General features: G+C 45.9%; 1 protein-coding gene across 1 annotated transcript in view; it reads right to left on the bottom strand.

Annotated features, from left to right (window-relative positions):
• The window catches only part of LOC149344523 (BTB/POZ domain-containing protein KCTD9-like), a 201,445-nt gene that overhangs the window by 63,196 nt on the left and 118,509 nt on the right, over positions 1–19,740 (bottom strand). Inside the window, exons 5-6 of the mRNA XM_089546301.1 lie at positions 6,449–6,648; positions 519–586 (exon numbers count right to left, since the gene is read on the bottom strand). Of these exons, the coding sequence (XP_089402427.1) occupies positions 519–586; positions 6,449–6,648 (268 nt within the window). The remainder of the gene's footprint in view (positions 1–518; positions 587–6,448; positions 6,649–19,740) is intronic.

A 19,740-nucleotide genomic window follows, 5' to 3' on the forward strand; every position in this document is an offset into this window, starting at 1 on the left:
ACGTTCGATGTTTCGAAGCACATTTCCGATTAAGAAAATTTTAAAAACAGGGTTCGCCATCAGTACTGACGGCCATCAATTTCTCAAAATAACCTTGCCCCATAAAAAAAGTTTATTACTTAATTTTTTCTTTCTTTATTTATTTAATTCATTTTCCCGTACGTTTTCATTTTCGTTTTCGTCATTTTCGTTTTTCATTTCCTCGTAGGTAAATTAGCCGTATAATTAGTTATCTGCATGAGGTATGTACATACTGCCCGCCGGCTTTACAATCCAGCTGAAAATACCGAACCGACATATCTCTCACACTTTTCAAAATAAAAATCTGTAAATGTTAAAAAAAATTACCCTTTAGAATGCTTCCAAGCCTGAAGCCCAGCCATCGACAAGACATATGGTTGCGCAAAGCTGTGTTTGTTAATTCCTGTCCTGTTGGCCTTTCTTTCACGCCTTTAGAAAAATGGGTGACGTCAGAGCAGGCGCCCTTTTCGTGTGGTTGGGAGGATTGTTCGTCTCACCTTGCTCAGCGTCTCCAGCGCTGCAATCGCGGACTGGACGCCAAAGTGCTGCGCTTCCTCCAGAACGCCTGCAATGAAGATTTCATGTTCAAGAAGAGCAGCGCGAAAAAGACAAGGACTAAAGGAAGATACACACAGACATGGGTGTCCGGAAGGGGGGCAAGGGGGGGGGTGCCCCCCCCCTGCCCTGGAATTACGGATATTATTTATGCACTAGCAGGAAACAGCTACAGAGCTTGATTAGCACGCTTAGGTGATATTAACTTACCGGATTTTGCTCACTGAGTTCAATTCTTTGTTCATTAATAAATTCCAATGTTTGTTCTCCAAGCCTAGCATTAATTTGCTGTTTTTAGTTTTTGTTTCATGCGCGCAGTTTAGACCACAAATGTAAATGTAATTTTTTTTTTGAGGAAAGGAAATGGCGCAGTATCTGTCTCACATATATCGGCGGACACCTGAACCACCCCGTAACAGAAGGGAGGAAGGGATGAGTGAAAGAAGAGAGAGGGAAAGGGGTGCCGTAGTGGAGGTCTCCTCCCCCATCCCCGGCCATCGGGTGCACTCCCCCGGAAAAAGTTCTGCGGACGCCCTTGCACACAGAGTGTATCTTCCTTCGTGCGTCTTTTGTGCATCCTTTTGTATATCCTTGTGTATCCTTTTGTGTGTATCCTTTGTGTATCTTCCTTTAGTCATTGTCTTTTTCGCGCTGTTCTTCTTGAATACGGCATACCAACTCGCCCAAGCATCAGTCTGAATGTTTCATGACCACGAGAGCACAGCCAACTGTGTAGCGAAGTTGCGGAACGCAACGACGAGTTCTGGCGTCTCACTTTTGGGAGGGTCACGTTTTCTGTTGTCGCCTGGTGCTTATGCATTTTCGGAACCACCTTTTGTCAGCCTACTGAGAACGTGCGCGCGGCAGTGCGGACATTAGTAAGGGCACGGTTCTCGGCAGATGGAAGAGTTCATACCCCTGTCAAGCGGGCAAAATAAAGTGCACTTACGAAGTGTCACTTGCTAAAAGTGCACTCTAGCACAGCTAAACGGCGTAACATAAGTGCACTCGCCAAAGTGCGCAGACATGTCGGAGTGCGTTCACAGAACGCACTTCGAAGGCTGAGTGCGTAGCTTCGCCAGCAGCGATTTGAAAGGGACGATATGTATGGTGCATAAAGAGTACTTAAAACTTTATTTTACGTGCTATATCACTGTTTTTAGAAAAAAAAATCGTTCGTTATAGCTACAAGCGAAGCAACAAAACAAAGGAACGAGACCGATGCAACACCGCTGCCCGCCGCCATCTTGTTTGTTGCCGAAATTCTGGAGTCTTGGCTGGTGTTGGCTTTTCTTCTATTTCTTTTTTTCTTTCATCGTTAAAATTTTTGAACCTCGTTTTATTTGCGTTATCGCGTTAAGCAATCAATTATTATGAGTCCTTTTTCTTTTCCATCGATCGATGAATACGGCATACCAACTCGCCCAAGAAATTCCGCTCATTTCGCGTCACATTTTTTTTTTTACTATGAGTGTACATTTCTTTTCCCGTTTAGCTGCTTGTTCGCTGTGGTTCGCTTACCCCAGAGATGACCACTTTGAAAGGTAAGCAGCGCAAAGACGAAGAACGCAGTAGAAGAAACACAGGACGAGCGCTATATAGAAAAAGCGGCTAACCTATAAAGAAGCACACACACACAAACCCGTGTTGCTACGTGGCATCAAGGCACGCAACCTCACTATAATGTAATGAAATAGATGGCTTACTGACGCACAACCTCGTTTTCTTCCTCATGTGGTAGGCTTCCATAATGTCACTTTTTGAAGCGGGACGGGTGCTTGTACAGGATATCACAATAGTGCAAGGAAGGAAAACAAGAATAGCAGCCACGGATATGGTCAACGAGATTAGTAGAGTTATTAGATTCCAGGTTATCTGCATGCTCTTTCAGACTTGTATTAATGCATCGCCCACACTGCACGATGTCCGTGACTGCAAATCTTGTTTCATTGCACTATTGTGGAATCCTGTACAAGCACCCGTCCCGCTTGACACGTGACATTATGGAAGCCTAGCACATGAGGAAGAAAACAAGGTTGTGTGTTAGTATGCCATCTATATTATTGCATGATAGTCAGGTTGCATGCCTTGATGCCACGTAGCAACACGGGTTTGTGTGTGTGTGTGCTTGTTGATAGGTTGGCCGCTTTTTCTATATATTGTGTTGCTGTCTTCGAATAAACTTTCAGTTGTGAGTCAGCGCTCGTCCTGTGTTTCTTCTGCTGCGCGGTCTTCGTCTCTGCGTTGTTTACCTTTCGATATGTACCCCCAACTCGCCCGTTTAGCTGTTTTGATGACCGCTTTGCTTCCACGGTGAAACCCGCGGGGCCTCACAGCGACGCCCTCTCGTCGCGTTCATAGCGCTTCGGTGGTTTCTCCATTGTGCAGCGTGGGATTCTAAAAAGGGACACCCCGTGGCCCATTTCTTTTCACGCTTCATTGTAAGTTCGGGACACTTTTAATGATTGCTGCAGGTGTTTACCTGGTAGTCTACTCCAGATGGCTACTCCGGATGAGGACGAAAAAAGTTAAGAGGAATCAACGCAATACCCATCACGCCAATCAGTCAATCCAATGCGATAGGCTTTGCTATAACCTTCACTACCGCACTGAAATATCAAATGCACATTAAAGACGCTCTGAAACGACTGACTCTATTTAAATTCTGATTCTGTCCCATTCTTATGACATTTGTATTCGTAATCGCTTCTTTTGCTTTTTCCTTTTTGCTGAGTCATTCTTTGCCCGGCCTCTTCATCCGTTCCCTTACAAGTGCAGGGCGTAATTACTCGGTCGCATCCACCCACGCGCAGCCATACGACTACATAAGAAATCTATACAGCTTTCTCAAACTTCGCAGTTAAAGAAAAATTCGTCCTAGTCCGGGGTTCGAACCCGGGACCACCACTTCACCAGAGCTCCACCAACTGAGCTAAATGCGACGGCAGCTTATGGTAGGGCAAGAGCAAATTGATCAGTAACGCGAAGCGGGAACAGTGTTGGTCAAATGTTTAGAGGAATTTCGGGGATTCCCCTATAAATATGACAAGCACAGTTCCCTCTTCGAGTTACTGATCAATTCACTCACTCCCTGCCATAAGCTTGCCGTCCCGGTAAGCTCAGTTGGTGGAGCGACTGTTCCGGTGAAGCGGTGGTCCCGGGCTCGAATCCCGAACCAGGACAAATTTTTCTTTCACTGGGAAGTTTCTGAGAAAGCTGTATAGATTTCCTTTGTAGCCGTATGGCTGTGCTCGGGTGGATGTCAATGAGTAATTACTCCCTTTTTACAAAGCTAGTCCACCTTGGGGGATTCCCCTAAAACATTTGACCAAGTGGAGGGGGATTTCCCTGGAGGCGGAGGCTACCGCTAAACACCATCTGCCACGGCTGATAGACGGATGCTTCACACAGACGCCCACGCTCGACAGTTATCGCTTTCATGACACTCCTAATGTTATCATGGTAGAAGTTTAAACGATAGGCACGCACAAAAATCCTGCGCACTCACATTCACACACCCGATTTTCACGGGGTACGTAGCAGACCTGCGTCCTTAAGAAAATTTAAGGGGGCTTTAGTTCCACGTAACGCTTCGATGACGTCACGCCAGGGACCAAGTACACGCGCCACTCAGAGCCTGCAATTCTTTCGGAGACATAAAGCAGCTTTCGCTGTTCTGCGGGATGTTGCAAAATTACTGAAGCTGCAGATTAGGTTAAGATTAAGTTCTCCTGTGGTCGTCTGTGCTTCCCTTTTCTTTGTCCTTTCTTCGTCTGACGGGTTTATTCTTCAAGTTAAGGTTTTTGTGCACAGCAATTGTTCAGCAAATTGGACTGGTCGATGGAGGATGGGGAGAAGGCAGTTACTGTACGCTACATCTAGGCGGATCAGTTGCAGACAAGTGTGATACCGCCTGTATAGGTCACGTGGTGTAAGGGGAAGGAGCAAGGTACGAAGAAATCAGAGACAGCGCGTGCACTCAAATTGGACACACTGTTTATGTCTGCACGAGAAAAGGCGCAATCGGCGACAAAGGCGATTAACGCTGACAACCAAGAACAAGCCGCGACGTTGTACCTTCGTTGGTGAAGCATGGCAGGGCTTAGCCGTGAACAAACAAAACAAATCTTTTACCAGTGCCTTCCCGAATAGTCGACTTGTCCCGAACATTTCTGTCTACTGGAGCATTCGAAATACTTAGGAGACTGGGCGTTCCAATTGAATACGAATAAAAAAAAAAACCGTCACCGTCTGGAAGACGTTGAAGTAACGAGCGTTAGCTGTTCGGTAGCGCCATCTATCGTCCATGTGATGTATTGCCACGTGATTATAGGCTACTTTTTCATACCTTACGGCGAGCTGGCGCCTACCGCCTTGAGGTCGGATATTTCTGACTAATTTGGGCCCGTTACGAATATCCATTAGTGAGATCATGACGTTACCGCTAAGTTAATTATAAGAATTTAAATATAAGCATCACAATAGCTAAATATTAACTTCATTAGTTAATTTTGGTGTTAACCTGTTTTGCTCATATAGAGGATTCCAAATATCTAATTCGTTTTATGATGCCTCATTAATTACTGAGTTAAACCCAATTAAACATAGTCGTGTGACTAGTTAATTACTACGCCACAAAATCAGTGACGTCACCAATCACCAATTCGATATACTAATGACGTCACCAATCAATCACCAGTTGGGTTGCTATATCGATTTACTATGGGGGCCGCCACCCTGAATTCCTCGGACTTGGAAAATTTCACGCCGAAGGGAGGTGGTAGCGGACCCCAAGAAATCGAGAAACGTGATGAATAAGAGGTAACGCTCTTAAAACACGCAACGTTCTGTTCGCGTTCACAGTTTTCGGATATTCGCTCGCCGCTTTCCCCACATTACCCTTCACCGCGAGTGTCCATTTCCTCTCGTTGGCTTCAGCTAGGACATTGCTGATGTGGTTCGAAACGCAGGATGCAGTCTCCCTGTCTCTTGACGTTCCACCCTCCCCCTTTCCTTTGTCCTTTTTTATAGCGCGCAGCGCTGTACTCGTTTCTTTCGACTGCGCTACTTGAAACACTGCACCCGTTGAAATCTTCGTGTGAAGATTTCGTGTGTGTGCTCGGTGAGGTAGCACCGAGCATTAGAATAGTGTTATAAAAGTTGTACGTAAGTGTTACACATTTAATTGTAACTTTGCATTAACATTAAAAATTAACATATAGCGTTATAAGTTATATACGTTCTAAACAAACCTTGTTTTAATATAATAGAGTCGGAACTATCAAACAACATCGCAAGTACATTTCGAGCTCGGATTTCCAGACCTTTTCTCACTGTTCGTAGAGTAAAGATGTTTTTCAACTAGCAGTACCTTGTAACCACATCTCTTAGATAGTACTCGCCATAGATTGCATGAACAGCCCCATTATTTTGTCACAAAACTTTAGTTATTACCCATTCACCACTATCACTCACGGGTCATCCCGTAATAGTGAATATATGACCTTGACGGCATGATGTCCGTTCGGAGGTGAGTGGATACGAGTTGCATGTTGTGCTGTAGTGTAGTGGAGAAGGTGTCGCTCTTGTTGTCGGTTCTTGCAAAGCGTTGTAAGTTGTGTGCCGTCACCACCAAAGTATATCTATAAACGTTGGTCACCACTGGCAGGCCTGCATGCTTGTGCAGGGTTGCTTCATCATTTTCGAGAAAGTTCCATTTATGTTGTTTGCGTCTTTCAAGAATGTTCGAGGAAGGCTATTCAAACATTTATATGTAACATTACAAAAACGTTAGAAAGTAGATTGAAATATCATTTGAGCATAACAAGAATGTAACATTATCGCAATGTTTCGGTGCTACCCGGGAACGCACCTTTCGCTGAAACGCCCTCGTCGAGAATCAGCTCCCTGTAGCGAAGGCAGTTCAACAGCGGCCGGAAGTACTGCGGGTCCCGGTCGAACAGGTACGCCCCCTGCGAGTCCCGGGGCAGGGAGGAGGCTCCGCTGCTGCGCCCCTCGGAGGACCACAGGCCTGCCAGCAGGGATCGAGGCCCTGCCGAGGAGAGGGTGGCCCTGGCAAGAAGCGAAGAGGATAGTATAATAAATTTCGCGATGTGCTAATTTTAAAACGCCTAATGATATGCTGCTGCGTTGATCAAAAGAAAAATGGTCCATGATCGCTGTCCGTGTCCTTATACAGTGAGGTGCGTTTTTCTTCTTCCTAGCGCTGTTACAGAAGTCCTTTGATTTCATGCATTGCAAATTGTGTGCATCCGTGTTGGGTCTTGCTCTTGACTGTATGTTTGTATAGGGCATGAAATTGCCCGCTTCGCGCAATTTTTATACGCATCCCCCTCAGGGGGCTAGGGGGTGGAGGTGTCATCATCATCATCACCCTGACTACGCCTCCTGCAGAACAAAGGCCTCTCCCATGTCTCTCCAATTAATGCTCTCGTTTGCCAGCTGCAGCCACCGTATCCCCGCAAACTTCTGAATCTCATCCGCCCACCTAACTTTCTGCCGTCCCCTGCCACGGTTGCCTTCTCTTGGAATCCACTCCGTTACCCTTAAGGACCAGCGGTTATCTTGCCTTCGCATTACATGCCTCTGCCCAAGCCCCACTTCTTCCTCTTGATTTCAACTAGGATGTCATTAACCCACGTTTGTTCTCTCACCCACACCGCCCGCTTCAGGTCTCTTAAGGTTGCACCTATCATTTTTCTTTCCGCAGCTCGCTGCGTTGTCTTCAACTTAAGCTGAACCCTCTTTGTTAGCCTCCACGTTTCTGCCCCATCGGTGAGTACCGGTAAGATACACCTGTTGTATACTTTTCTCTTGAGGAATATTGGTAAACTGCCATTCATGATGTGAGACAGAACCTGCCATGTGCGCTCCACCACCCCATTCTTATTCTTCTAGTTATTTCCCTCCCATGATCCGGATCAGCACCCACTACCCACCCTAAGTACACGTATTCCCTTAGCACTTCTAGCACCTGGCTACCAGTTGTGTACGGCTGTTCCCTTGAGAGACTGTTGAACATTACTTTGATCTTATGCATGTTAATTTTAAGACCTACCGTTCCACTCTGCCTGTATAAACACTGATCATGCTTTTCAGCTCATCTCCAGAGTGACTTAGGAACGAAATGTCATCAGCGAATAGTGAATTACTTAGGCAATATTTTTTAATTCTTATCTGCAACTGTTCCCGAACCAGACCTTGGAACACCTCTTGTAAACGGGCGGTGAATAGCAATGGCGAGATCGTGGCTCCATGCCTGGCACCTTTCCTTAATGGAAGCTTACTGCTGACTTTATGAAGTGCTATGGTAGCTGTGCAGTCGTTAGAGATCTCTTCCACTATTTTCACAAAAGACTTCTACACCCTGATTCCGCAATGCCTGCATGACAGCTGAGCTTTCCACTGAGTCAAATGCTTTCTCGTAATCAATGAACGCTACATATAGGGGTTGGTTATATCCTCCGCATTCTGAGGTTATATTCTGCGGTTCCACATGAAAGAGAATACGACGGGGCGCTGCCTGGTTACACCCAATGCAAACCTGTGGCATGCTGTTGGGAAGCCGCATAGAGCAACGCGCTTGCAATCGTGTTTCGCGATGCGAGCTACTGTACCGTTGGATGTTCAAATACTTACGCAAATCGCCCTCCACGAATGAAATTCTGTCTTTTCTCAGAACGACGCGAGCTTGCAACACCAGCGGATGTGTTGGCATTTTCAACGCATGCGTCTCATACAGAGAGTGACGGGCCTAACCTAGTGCCCCTATTCGCGCAACGAATACGTAATCGTGCTTGCGTTATTAAGGCAGAAGCCATGGAGGAAGGAAAAAAAGAGGAGAGGCCCTTTCCACACAGCACCCTGGGAGAAAAGTGTGGAGGAAATCACGTGGTTTTTTCTCGATTGGGAGGCCATCTTACTCCGGCAGCTTAGCAACGGCGTCGTAGTTGCTCTTTACAAACCGGGCGATAGCAGACGGCCGCGGCGTAGCATTTGAGGTGCGGCGTAGGCGTGCTTTCCTCAACTGCTCGAGTTTGTTTTTGATCGTGCTCACAGGCTGGCGTTGGCGCCGTTCACTCATATCTCAGGTCGAATTCGCTGCAAAACTCTCGTTGTTGCGTGCATTGATTTCAACGTGCTCGGCGACCACGATCGCACGGACATTTCGTCTACTGCGTCACTGCTCGGAGCCGTCGGGAGACCGCCGCTGCATTCCCGCTGTTCATTCACCAGTGATTCAATACGGCGTGCGCTAGAGCGGTCGTCGGCGCATTGTGCGGACGTTTCGCGTCCTGTACGTGCAGTGTGTGTGTGCCATTCGCGCTCCCGTTTACATCGGCAGTGAAACCTCGTTGCTACCTATGCGTGTTCTTGCAACGCTCCAGCGATTGTCACTGACGTCGGTATAACTGTCATTTTCGTTTTTCGACGATTGCGCTTGTTTGAGTGGCGGGGGCCATGACATGGGCGGAGACCGATATTGTAAAGGAAGCAGCTGCGCTCGCTTTGCTCTTAGTATACAGAAACTTTGTTACATGCCCGTTTGAAGCGTGTAACGTTTGAAGCGTCTAGCGAGCTATTTGCCTCTGGGACGTGCCGGGCTCAAGTGTATTCGTTCATATTGTAGCGTGCAACGCGAAATCGAACACCGGAGCACGAAAAACTGCGGCAGTCCCTCAGTGGTCCGAGCGCGCGAGCGAGAGACTTCTTTCTCTTCTAGTGCATGCACTACTTCTGTCTCTTCGAATGCACGTATTAATATCGTGGCCAATTCTGTGCTTTTGGTCACGCGCTATGTTTAGACCGGTTTCCTGTAGCAGGTTTGCAATTGCTTTTCTAGCTGATGTCATGGTCAAGAAGTGCGAAAAAGGCGAAGCTCTAACTGAATTTGGAGGCCTTTTCTCACATGTGTTTATTGTGCCCATGTCCTGTGTTAGTGTTATTTGTCGTAAAAAGTACGTGGTGAAATGAGGATCCGCATGGGCGCTGAATTTCATTGATGCTTGTGGTGGTTATTGTGTTCAGGAAAGTAAAAACAGCGCTAAATTTTACACAAACCACACAGAAAGACGGACAGCACCCGTCCTGTTCATCTTTTTGTGTGGTTTGTGTAAAATTTGTGCTGTTTTTACTTTCCTGAACATAATGTCACACCAACTAGCCCAGAAAAAGGGCCTGAGGTTATGTTGAAGAAACATAATTTGATGCATTCATTATGTACAACAGATCGACTTTCATTGCCTGTACTGTCGATCACAAGTAAAGTGTACGTGCTACTATGCAGTGACATTACAAGCTAGTATTTCACCAAGTAGAGAAAAGCGGAGCGTACAGCTGCAGCTCTGCACATTAAATATGAAACACAGCATTGAAATGAGGCACAACACCATGAAACTTATACTGCAGCCACTGGGGACTCCTAAACTTCTAGAAGTCTGAAAAGCTACGGTCATATATATTATGCACAATACTAGATCTGTGGATGTGAAACATATGCGATGTTCCCATGCTACAAAGGATGGATTTACGGAGGGGGCAGTCACATTTTAAACGTATATTTTCTGAAATTTTTTAATTGAGAAAAAGGTGTTCAGAATGGTTGTCCTATGTAGAATTTCAGTCCTTTGGAGGGAAGCGACGCCCCCCCCCCCCCCTTCTCACCCCATTCATAAATCCTCCCCTGCCGTCTACTATACGCACTTTGGCCCTCTCCGTTTCTGTCGCCTCTATGAATGGCTTTTGGAGTTGTGAATCAAAAGTCATTGTTGGCACGGCCACCATTACAACACATGATACTACATTTTGTGTTCAGGGTTAAGAACTCAAACTTATAAGTATATTTGCCCATCCTCACTGCTGTATGAGAAAGCATTCCTTGCATGGCCAGCCGCACGAAAACATGCAATGAAGATAAGTATGGTATTCAACATCAACAAAAAAAATACTGCAGAATTTTTCTAATCCTCACTGCTGCAACAGAAGGCACTGTTGACATTGCCAGCTTCCAAAACATACGCAATGGAGGCAGATTGCAACATTCAGGGACAAGAGCTGCAATAAAAGGCAGGTTGAACTCTAAGGTGGGGTGTGGTCATGCAATGCAGCATTGTTCACTGCTGAATCGAAAGCAGACACGTGCACACTTGAGTGACAAAGATTCATTAAAATATTTGTCTTTGCTACTAGCTCATTTCACGGCCTTTACGTTTTTCATATCAGTGGCATGCACTGCTTTGCTGGTTTCGGACTGATGTAGTTGTAGACTTCGCGTGATATTTTGTTTACTTAGTAAATACGCAAAAACATGGAAGCGTTGGTATCAGTTAACACGATTTTTAAGACATACAAATATACATTCTTTTATTTTAAACAATACATATTTCACTGTTCTAGACAGTGAGCTTTATCTAATGCACAATGGCATTCTCGATGGCAATGCAGTTATTATTTTTGCGTTTGATCCCTCCGCAAATTCTATGAGGAGGCCGCGCTGCAACACGAGCCCCACCCCAAACAAAATTTCTGGCTACGCCACTGCCAGGGAAGCTTATAATTTGCGCCGTCAGAAAAAAAAAAACGTAGCCAAAAGTGGCGACGGGTACTGCATGTCAAGATGGGTCACCGCAGTAATTGAAAGCGAAGGTCACTTCCCGCGCTTGCAGGAGTTGAGATAAGCATTTTTCCCGGCTGCTACTAATTGTGACCAGGGCCGAGCAGTGGGAGACAGCACGAATACGACGCAGTAACTGGAAGTAGCCGCCTGTCTCACACGGGTATTTCCGCTTTATTGACTTTTCCGCTGACGAACACCAGCATAGGGCACCCTAAACTGGCAAGCAGCCAAGCGCCACTCGCGCGGGGGTCTGTTCCCATGCGGTAGCACGTTCCTTCGTTGGATTTGAAACGCGCGCGCAACGGCGCGGCGGCGAAATGTAAACAGAAGAGCCCGCCGGAGTAAGATGGCGCCGAGCTTGTTTCCGGCTTCACAAAATGTCACGTGACGGCCTGTCCTCTAAATTTTCCTTCCTCCAAGGCAGAAGCCTTCAATGCCTCAAGGTTGTCGACAGAAGGTTGTCAGCAGAGGTGTCACGCTTTTCGGTTGGTCGAAACGGTTATGACGTCAGAGTGCGCGGATCCGAAGTAACGAGGGTTGACCTCGTTACTTCGGATCCGCAGGAGAGGCCCTTCGTATTCCCAATGCATTGGCAAGAATGTGGCGGAAGTGACGTCAAAATTTAGGCTTAAAAAGTCGGGCCACCAGCAACGTTGTCGTTGTTGCTAAGAAAACTCGGGCCACTAGCAACGGCGTACGGCGTCGTTAGCGTCGTTGTTGCTAGGGGCCCGAGTGTTTCTCGGTGGCGGTGGACGGGCTTTCAGCACGGTGTGTTCGGCCTCGCGTGTTAAAGTCTACATGCTTGGCGTCGTGACGTTACGCACGCATCCAGGATTGCTTTTAAATGCGGCAAATAACCGCTCATTTGATATTTTGTTCGTCAAACTTGGTGTCGTTACGCGGAGCGATTGATGCATTGAAATGAATCTCGCGAAAAGGTGGCACTCCGGAACCGCGCTTCGACACGCGAAGAAGCGTTGATTGTTTTGATCAGCGAACTTTCGCACCTCACCAAACAACACAGAAACATGAAGCCGCTCTCGGCGATGCTGAGCTGCGTTTCGAAGGCCATACGGCAGGTTACGGTAGCCCGAAGAGGATGGTGAGCGTGCAATGTCGTCTTTCTTCGCCTGGCGTCGGAAAGGTTCACCGCACCTGTGCGCCGGTGTGTGTCTAGGTGCGTGTTTGCGGGGAGGGAGGTGTAGGAGTGTAGCGGCGAGCGGCGCGGTTTTTTTTTATACCTTTATTTTACGAAGTGCTTGCGAGCCGCGCGCGAAACCCGCCCCGTAGCTCGGTGGAGAAGGAAGATAGTGAGGAAAGCCGAGCCAACTTCCGGTTGCGGGGCGGCTTCACAAAATGTGACGTCAGGGCCTCTCCTTAGTTCTTTCCTTCCTCCATGAGGTCAACCCACAGATGCCTGACGCCCCCTCTTGGAGCACATGACAACTAATAAAATAGTTGTCGTCCGCTCCGACAGGGGGCGTAAGGCGTCCGTGGTTGACCACATTACATACCTCATAACTAGAGACCGGATTTTAGGCAAATGCCTATCTTTTTCAACGCTTCGTAGGCGCACCATTTTTACATATGAGCACGAATTAGGTGTTGACAATGTGTTTAATACTCTTTTTATAGTGCCTATAAATGTCTATTTTGGGTGTCAGTGCCTATAAATGCCTATTTCCGACGTCGGTGCCTAAAAATGCCCTATTTTACAGGAAAGGGGCCTGAAATACGCTGTGGTTTTGCTTTCAGGTTCTGTTTGCTTTCGAATCCATTTCGGTTTTGAGTAGAACACACACGTGGCAACATTAGATGACCTCGTCAGTTGACTGTGGTGAACACTGCACCTACACCAGCTGTGTCCACAATACCAACCACGTCAGCCGAAAATATCAAAGCAACCTTTTTCCTATTTTCTGCCATTTTATCGTGGCAGCTTGTTGATGACATTGGCTGTTAAAGTGGTAGTTGACCAGATGGCATCACATTTCGGAAAGTATACGGAGTAAGTTATGGGTTCGTCCAAATAATTCCCAAATGGTTCCAATTGAAACCAACCGTAAAATGTTCCATAAACCTGCTGGAAACAGTTTAACTGATTAAAATTTCCACCTGGGTAACCTGCCTTATTTTCGTTCCTTGTCCCCAGATGGTGCTTGTCTGTTGTCTGCTACTGCTTCCATAGCTGTAACAGTGATTTCTAGATAGATGATGTTTATTTTACCATGGATCCTCGTGAATGTACGTAGGCCCGTGCAGAACTATGATTCTTTTCGGCATAATCCGCATCAAGCAGCACTGTGTGTAACATTTTCTAGCATCTCGTATTGATGGTTTCCAGACCCTTTTAATGGCAAGCAACGTGTATGCCTGCAATAAGTAAGTTCAATTCCTGTGTGAGCGAAGACCGAACTCATTTGTCAGATACTTTGAATTGACAATGTTTCTTTAAATTTCTGAATACATGGCCTCCTGTTAAAGCGTCCGTTGTTTCTACTTTTGTACACGACAAGCGAACTGTTTGTTTCGAGGTATACCAAAGTGTTTTAAAAGGGTTGGCAACCGTCCCTTTTGCTCTGCTGAAGCATGTGTATTGTACGAAAAGTTGCGCGACAGCCTTAACAAAAAAACGTCTTCTAATGCTCGCACCTTCCTTAAGGTCCCAAATCATTCCTACTGTGTTTTTGTTTTATTTTATGGCAGATATTGCGCGCTGAAGTTCCGAACTGTATACACTTTTGATGTGCCTATTTTTCTCCGTTAGGTGCCTAAAATGCAATTTTAGCCGCCTATTTATGGCGCCTAAAACGTGCTTTTTAGTGCCTAAAAATCCGGCCTCTACTCATAACTGTGAACGGAGCCATGGATACAACCGAACTCACCAAAGCAGAGAGAGAGTCGGGCTAAAGAAGCAGTCAAAGTGTGTATAGTAGAATACAGCTTTAAAAAACAGCAGTGGCTAACACTGGGCCGTGGTCGGCAGCGTCTTGTATTACTCCGCTGTCCAATCGCGACTGTAAACGCAGTCAGCGTTTTAATGTTTCACTATATTAGACACAGACCTTTGGGCTAGTTGGTTCATACACTTTGATACGTACACTTTGATACAATCCATGTATCAAAGTTCTAGAAATCATAATTTTTTCTTGTAATAAAAATTTTTGTTTCCGTAACGAAAAACGTTTAAGCAGCGGACTACGTTTTCGTCGTGGAGGAATTCTGTGCGGGGAGGCTGAATGTGGGCGGAGCTTCACTGCAGACTTAAGTTGTATCCGACTATAGTTGTAATGTGTAGTCAGAGTGTGTAGTCAAATAAAGCCCTAGCACAGCACAAACAGTCTCGCAGCCAATGCCAAACAGTGCGCCAGAAAAGACTTTCGCCTTGCAGCACTTGAGAGAGCCAAAGTGCCGCCTGAATTTTTTTTTTCTGAATAAGCGCTGACGTAACAAACGGAAACCAGCACAGTGGCCTCGGCAAAGTGGCAAAAGTTTGTCGCGGACACCGCCTTTCGCGCGGTGAGCGCTGAAAGTTTGAAAAACGTGTTCGGAAAATGCAAAATAAGCACAGATGCAAGACACAAAGCGAATTCGCAAGTTCGAAAACTGTTGCTCACCAGATGAAAAACACCAAAAGAACGTATCACGCAATATGGGTCGAAACCTGCGTAAGATAAAAAGTGCGCCCGGTTCACCTGTTTTGTGACGTCAGAGAAGAGTCGCTGTCTGAAGTACAGACTGTAATAGACTGTAGAATGTCTGTAGACTACAGTTAGAGATTTGTAACCGGCCGTTTGTAACAGCCATATCAGTTTATAGAATTTCCAAAACTCGATTACCCTCACCGTTGTGGCTCGACAAAAATTGGCTGCATAGTGCCAAAATACATACGCTTTCGAGAAGCATGCTGGCAAAGCAACCCTTTCAGTGCACGTAATTAGTCGAAGTACCCAAACTTTGTCGAGCCATAGATGCGAAGGTAATCGCGCTTTGGAAATTCTAAAAACTGGTACGGCTATTGCAAACGGCCGGCTACAAATCACGAATTGTAGTCAGGTGCCTAGCTGTAATATTTAAAAAGTTCATATTAAAATTTAGTTGATCACATACTAGTTTACACGATTCACTTGTATTTTGACGTCCGCCAGTACTGGTATCACTGTGCCGCAAAAAGCCTCCCTTTACCTCGAAAACGTTATTTTTAAAAATTAGTGATCACCCTCTCTGAAACACCTCTATATGCAGCCTCTCTGACTCCTAAATTTAATATTTCTTTTCTTTAGTGCGATTATTTCTTCGCGAAAGTTTGCTGCGCTTTTTTCTGGACACCACAATAAACCATTAAACTTCGTTGAAACATTTTTTTAGTCCAACAACAAAAACAATTGGCAGAAACCGCGCACTATTGTTTGTAGTCGCAGAAATCTTTCGGCGCGAGGTGAAAAAAAAATTCATGACGCAGAAAAGGTGTTCTGCAAAGAGCGCGCGAAATGGGCTGTCCAGGGAAGCAGGCTTATTAGGAGAAACCATAAAGTAAATAGTAACAAACACACATGAAAATTCAATAAGCCGGTTTGCTATTTTTTTTATTGTGGGCTTCGCTGAAAATGAAGCGGCAAGAACCTCTCCTACCTCTGAAAACATAGAAGGAAGGTCAGAGTGCAAAACCGTGGGACGCTTCCGCTTCTGTATCTGAGAGTCACTTTTCCCCAGAACCGGAACCGACCGCCAACTCCACCCCCAAGACCCCACCACCGACCCCCAAGAGTGTTCTAACTCGAAAGAACGGTGCCGGTGTTCATCAGTCACGAGAGTCTTCTTCATTGAGGCTGCCAAAGACGGGCACGGGTGAAAAACTTGAAAAAGGGCATGTAATGCAGGGATGCTCCTTGCTGACGGAAAACAGGCGGTGCATGGATCATCAACCCGGTTAGCAGTCCAAAGCATCTAAGCTTGGTGAAAAAGCCGCGAATCATGGCGCCTCGGGACTGCACAAACATGCTGAAAACGATTAAAGCAAGTCGCAGAGAATTTTAGAGATCATAAATTAGGCTGCAAAAAATTGGCTGGAGGTTTTTGCAGGTGGACACCACCGCCACGTACCCCAGAGCGTGATTGAGGTGTCCACTGACCCAGGGAGGGAGCCAGTTTTGCGCGTCTTAAAATTTTTATCGTCAGTGCCAATATGCCCAATGTACGCCGGCTCCCTGTGGTCCAATGCCGCGATTCTGCATCAGTGTTGTCAACATCAGCGCGTATTGCTCTAGTGTCGTGTTTCTGCCACAATGCTGTCCACGCCAACCCTCACTACCTCCACACAGCTCAATGCGTGAATATTAGTTTGAACGTAGTATTAGTTGAAACAGATGAAGGGCAATGCACAGCGTGAGAGTGTGTAGCAGTTTAACGCGGGGTTTGATCGGATGCGGCGAGAGCCTAGTGCCCTCGTACAGTGCCCAGCGAAGCTTAGCTGCTCGCGCCGCCGCGGGTTCGAATTCCAGTCGGCGCAATATATATTTTAAGGCGAAAGCCTTTAATGCCTCATACTGTGGTGACCAAGGAATGTTGGCAAGTGTGTCCGCGTTTCGACGTCACTACTTTAAAGAAAAACTGTGTCCAGGCTGGTAATCGACCCAGGGCCTCTGGCATTTTAAGAGGAGACGCTACCACTGCGCCACGAAGGCTCAGGGTTTGAGCACGAATAAAGGCGCACCTAATGAATGCATGAGTTTCATAAATGAAATAAAGAGACTAACAATTAAAAATAGGCAAATAAAAAAGAAACAAAAATAAAAAACAAATTAAAAATGAAATGTGAGCCAAAGTGGCCCCTGAATTTGTATACATTTATTTATGGTTGGCCAAGGTCACGCTCAAGGTCTAGCTTCAAACAAACCGGTGAGCCGGTTTGGCCCCGAGAAGTAGTGCTTTCGCACCTAAAGTGCTGACGATCAGACTAAGGTGATGATGAAAAACATGGCTGTGGCATCCTGCTTTATTTTCGCTACAGTACAAACTGGAGATCCTTGCTGAGTACGTTTCCTATTGCGAATGCTGAATTCGAACATTGTGGCTCAGAGGAAGACCTGAAAATGCGCATTACCTTTACAAGCGGATTTCGGCTGACTGGCTGGAAGAATAGGGGGCGGCGCTCAAACTCAAGAACTGTTAAAATGGTATTAACCTCTATGTTAACAACTATGCATGCTATTAGTACATATAACACGATACGTGTTGATCGCATATATGAATTTAGATTACTGCAGGTTATAAATTTTTCTACGTCTGGTGCTAAAAACTTTCTAGAAAATCTCGGGACTTTGGGCTACAGAAGTATAAATATTAAAACTCGGAACACTGATATATTTGAAATACCACACTTCAAAACAAACTATAAGCTACAATCATTGGCTCATAATTTACCTTACGTACTAAACAAATATAAACACACAGCTGATATAAACACACAAGAAGCTGATGACTTAGTTTGTGCATATATAATTGAGAACTGCTAATCTATAAGTACCATTGTAACTTGCACTTTTCTCTTTTGCCTTATGTATTCTTATGTTTCGTGCTATTGTACTGATTGTCTTAATTTTTGTATGTATTATAGTTTAATATGTAATGTGAAAGTGTTGTTTCTATCTCTTTTTCTTTACTGTAACGATTTTTTACTGTACTGTACCTTACTCTACCTTTCATGTGTTAAAACATAAACTTGCTTTTTTTTTCCTCTCTTCACGTTCGCTACTGCCATGTAATGGTCCCCTGGGCCCTTGTCAAGCTGTGTGCACAGCTTTTAGCCCAGGGTGACCAACCAGATTTTTCTGGTGAATAAATTGCTTTGATTTTATTTGATTTCAACGTTCAGGAAGTTTTCCCACATGGCCGACGAGTGCACCGATATCAATGGACAACAAATCCTGAGTTGCTGCTTGCACTCTCTTGATGCCAACCAACGGATGCGTTCCTGTACGTCCAAGTTATCTGTGACGCATCGGCTTCTTCTGTAACCACGCATATCCTGAACAAGTTGAGCTCATCTGAACTCAACCAAGACAGCTTCTAGTTCATTTTATGGGGCTGCGAACTCCTCTGGTCGGCACGAAGGGAGTACAGGCATTACTTAAGGCAGGAATGGAACCCTCATCTCTGTCACACCCTCTACATAGGTCACTTACTCCAGCTTGCCCTTGTGCGCGCGGCAGTGTCGTCGAAGTAATGAAAATGACTACTAATCTAGTCTCGTCACTCTACTTTTTCTTCAGTAGAACTCCTATACGTCCGAGTGTCCTTGAAAAAGAAGGGAAGATGCTGTCGAACTGAAGCTGAAACTGGTGCAGCCAGGCAAAACTCGGTCGCTTCCTCATGAGCGATCATTGGCAGTGATCTTGAACGTCTTAGGGCCACCAATACTCACCTTAGCAAGCATTTACGAAGATGGTGCTGACATGAGCAGTGAAGGTGGTGGACTGTTGACATAGCTATACGTTCAGAAAAAAAAAACAACTGCTGATATTATACGCCTTGATCGCTTCCTGAGTGCGCTGACGTCGACAGACTATGCCATCCAAGCAACTACAACGACAGCGGTGGATCTTTGTCCAGTGATTGAGGCAACTACGGAGGCAACATCGGAGCTTTCTGCGGAAGCAGTGCTCAAACAAGTACGAACTTCAGCAGAGAAGCTTCTTGAGAATGGCACTTTCATTGAGGTGAAGCAACCTGACGCGTCAGTCAAGCAAGAACAAAGACCCAATTCTCGACAACCTTCGCCAGGGACTTTGCGACCTCGTCAAAAACCGTACGATCTTTCTGCGCATGTCTGTCGCAAGAGCAAAAGAAAGTAAACCGGAGGGAAGCCCTTCCAGCCTGCCGTACGACGAAGAACATGGAAGATGCGGAGTGGAATACCTTCCGACGACTGGAAGAGGATTTGACATTTCCATCTTCGCTTTTTGTTGTTCCCCACTTTGTGTTTCCAGAGTTGAAAGATATCGTCTTACGTTACTACCGACCACCACAGCCATCGTGCAGCATTCTTTTCCGGCCCCCAACCTCGTTTTTTAATGAGAAAGAACCCTCTAACCACCTGAACGAGCTGCTGAGCATCACCACTGAAAGTCCCGATGATCGGCGCGTTGTAATGAATTTTATCGCGAAAGTGGTGGGATGGTACGGCAAGAAACCCAAGCGGATGGAACTTTTGGGAACATAGCTGAAAATGCGCGCATATATTTGTGCTGGCTTAGTTCTGTTAGTAGGAAGCGCTCAGATGCTCCCGTTTTGGTATATGTTTCTTTTACTACTTTAACTGCTGAGTGAATGGTCGGGATGTGGTAAATTCTTGTGCTTGCACATTGCCGTCCACTCTTGAGTTTTCGACGTCCTGCTGCAGAGCATGCCGTATCAACTGAGAGGACATAGTAGTAGCGCTTAAAAAAACAAGGACGACAGGGTAGAGAAAGACAGCACAGGCGCTAGACATCAACTGAATTTATTCTCGAGAACAACAACGAATTTAT

This window comes from Amblyomma mixtum, chromosome 5 (assembly GCF_055824585.1).
Source record: "Amblyomma mixtum isolate Tamu chromosome 5, ASM5582458v1, whole genome shotgun sequence".
NCBI classification, from domain to species: Eukaryota; Metazoa; Arthropoda; class Arachnida; order Ixodida; family Ixodidae; genus Amblyomma; species Amblyomma mixtum.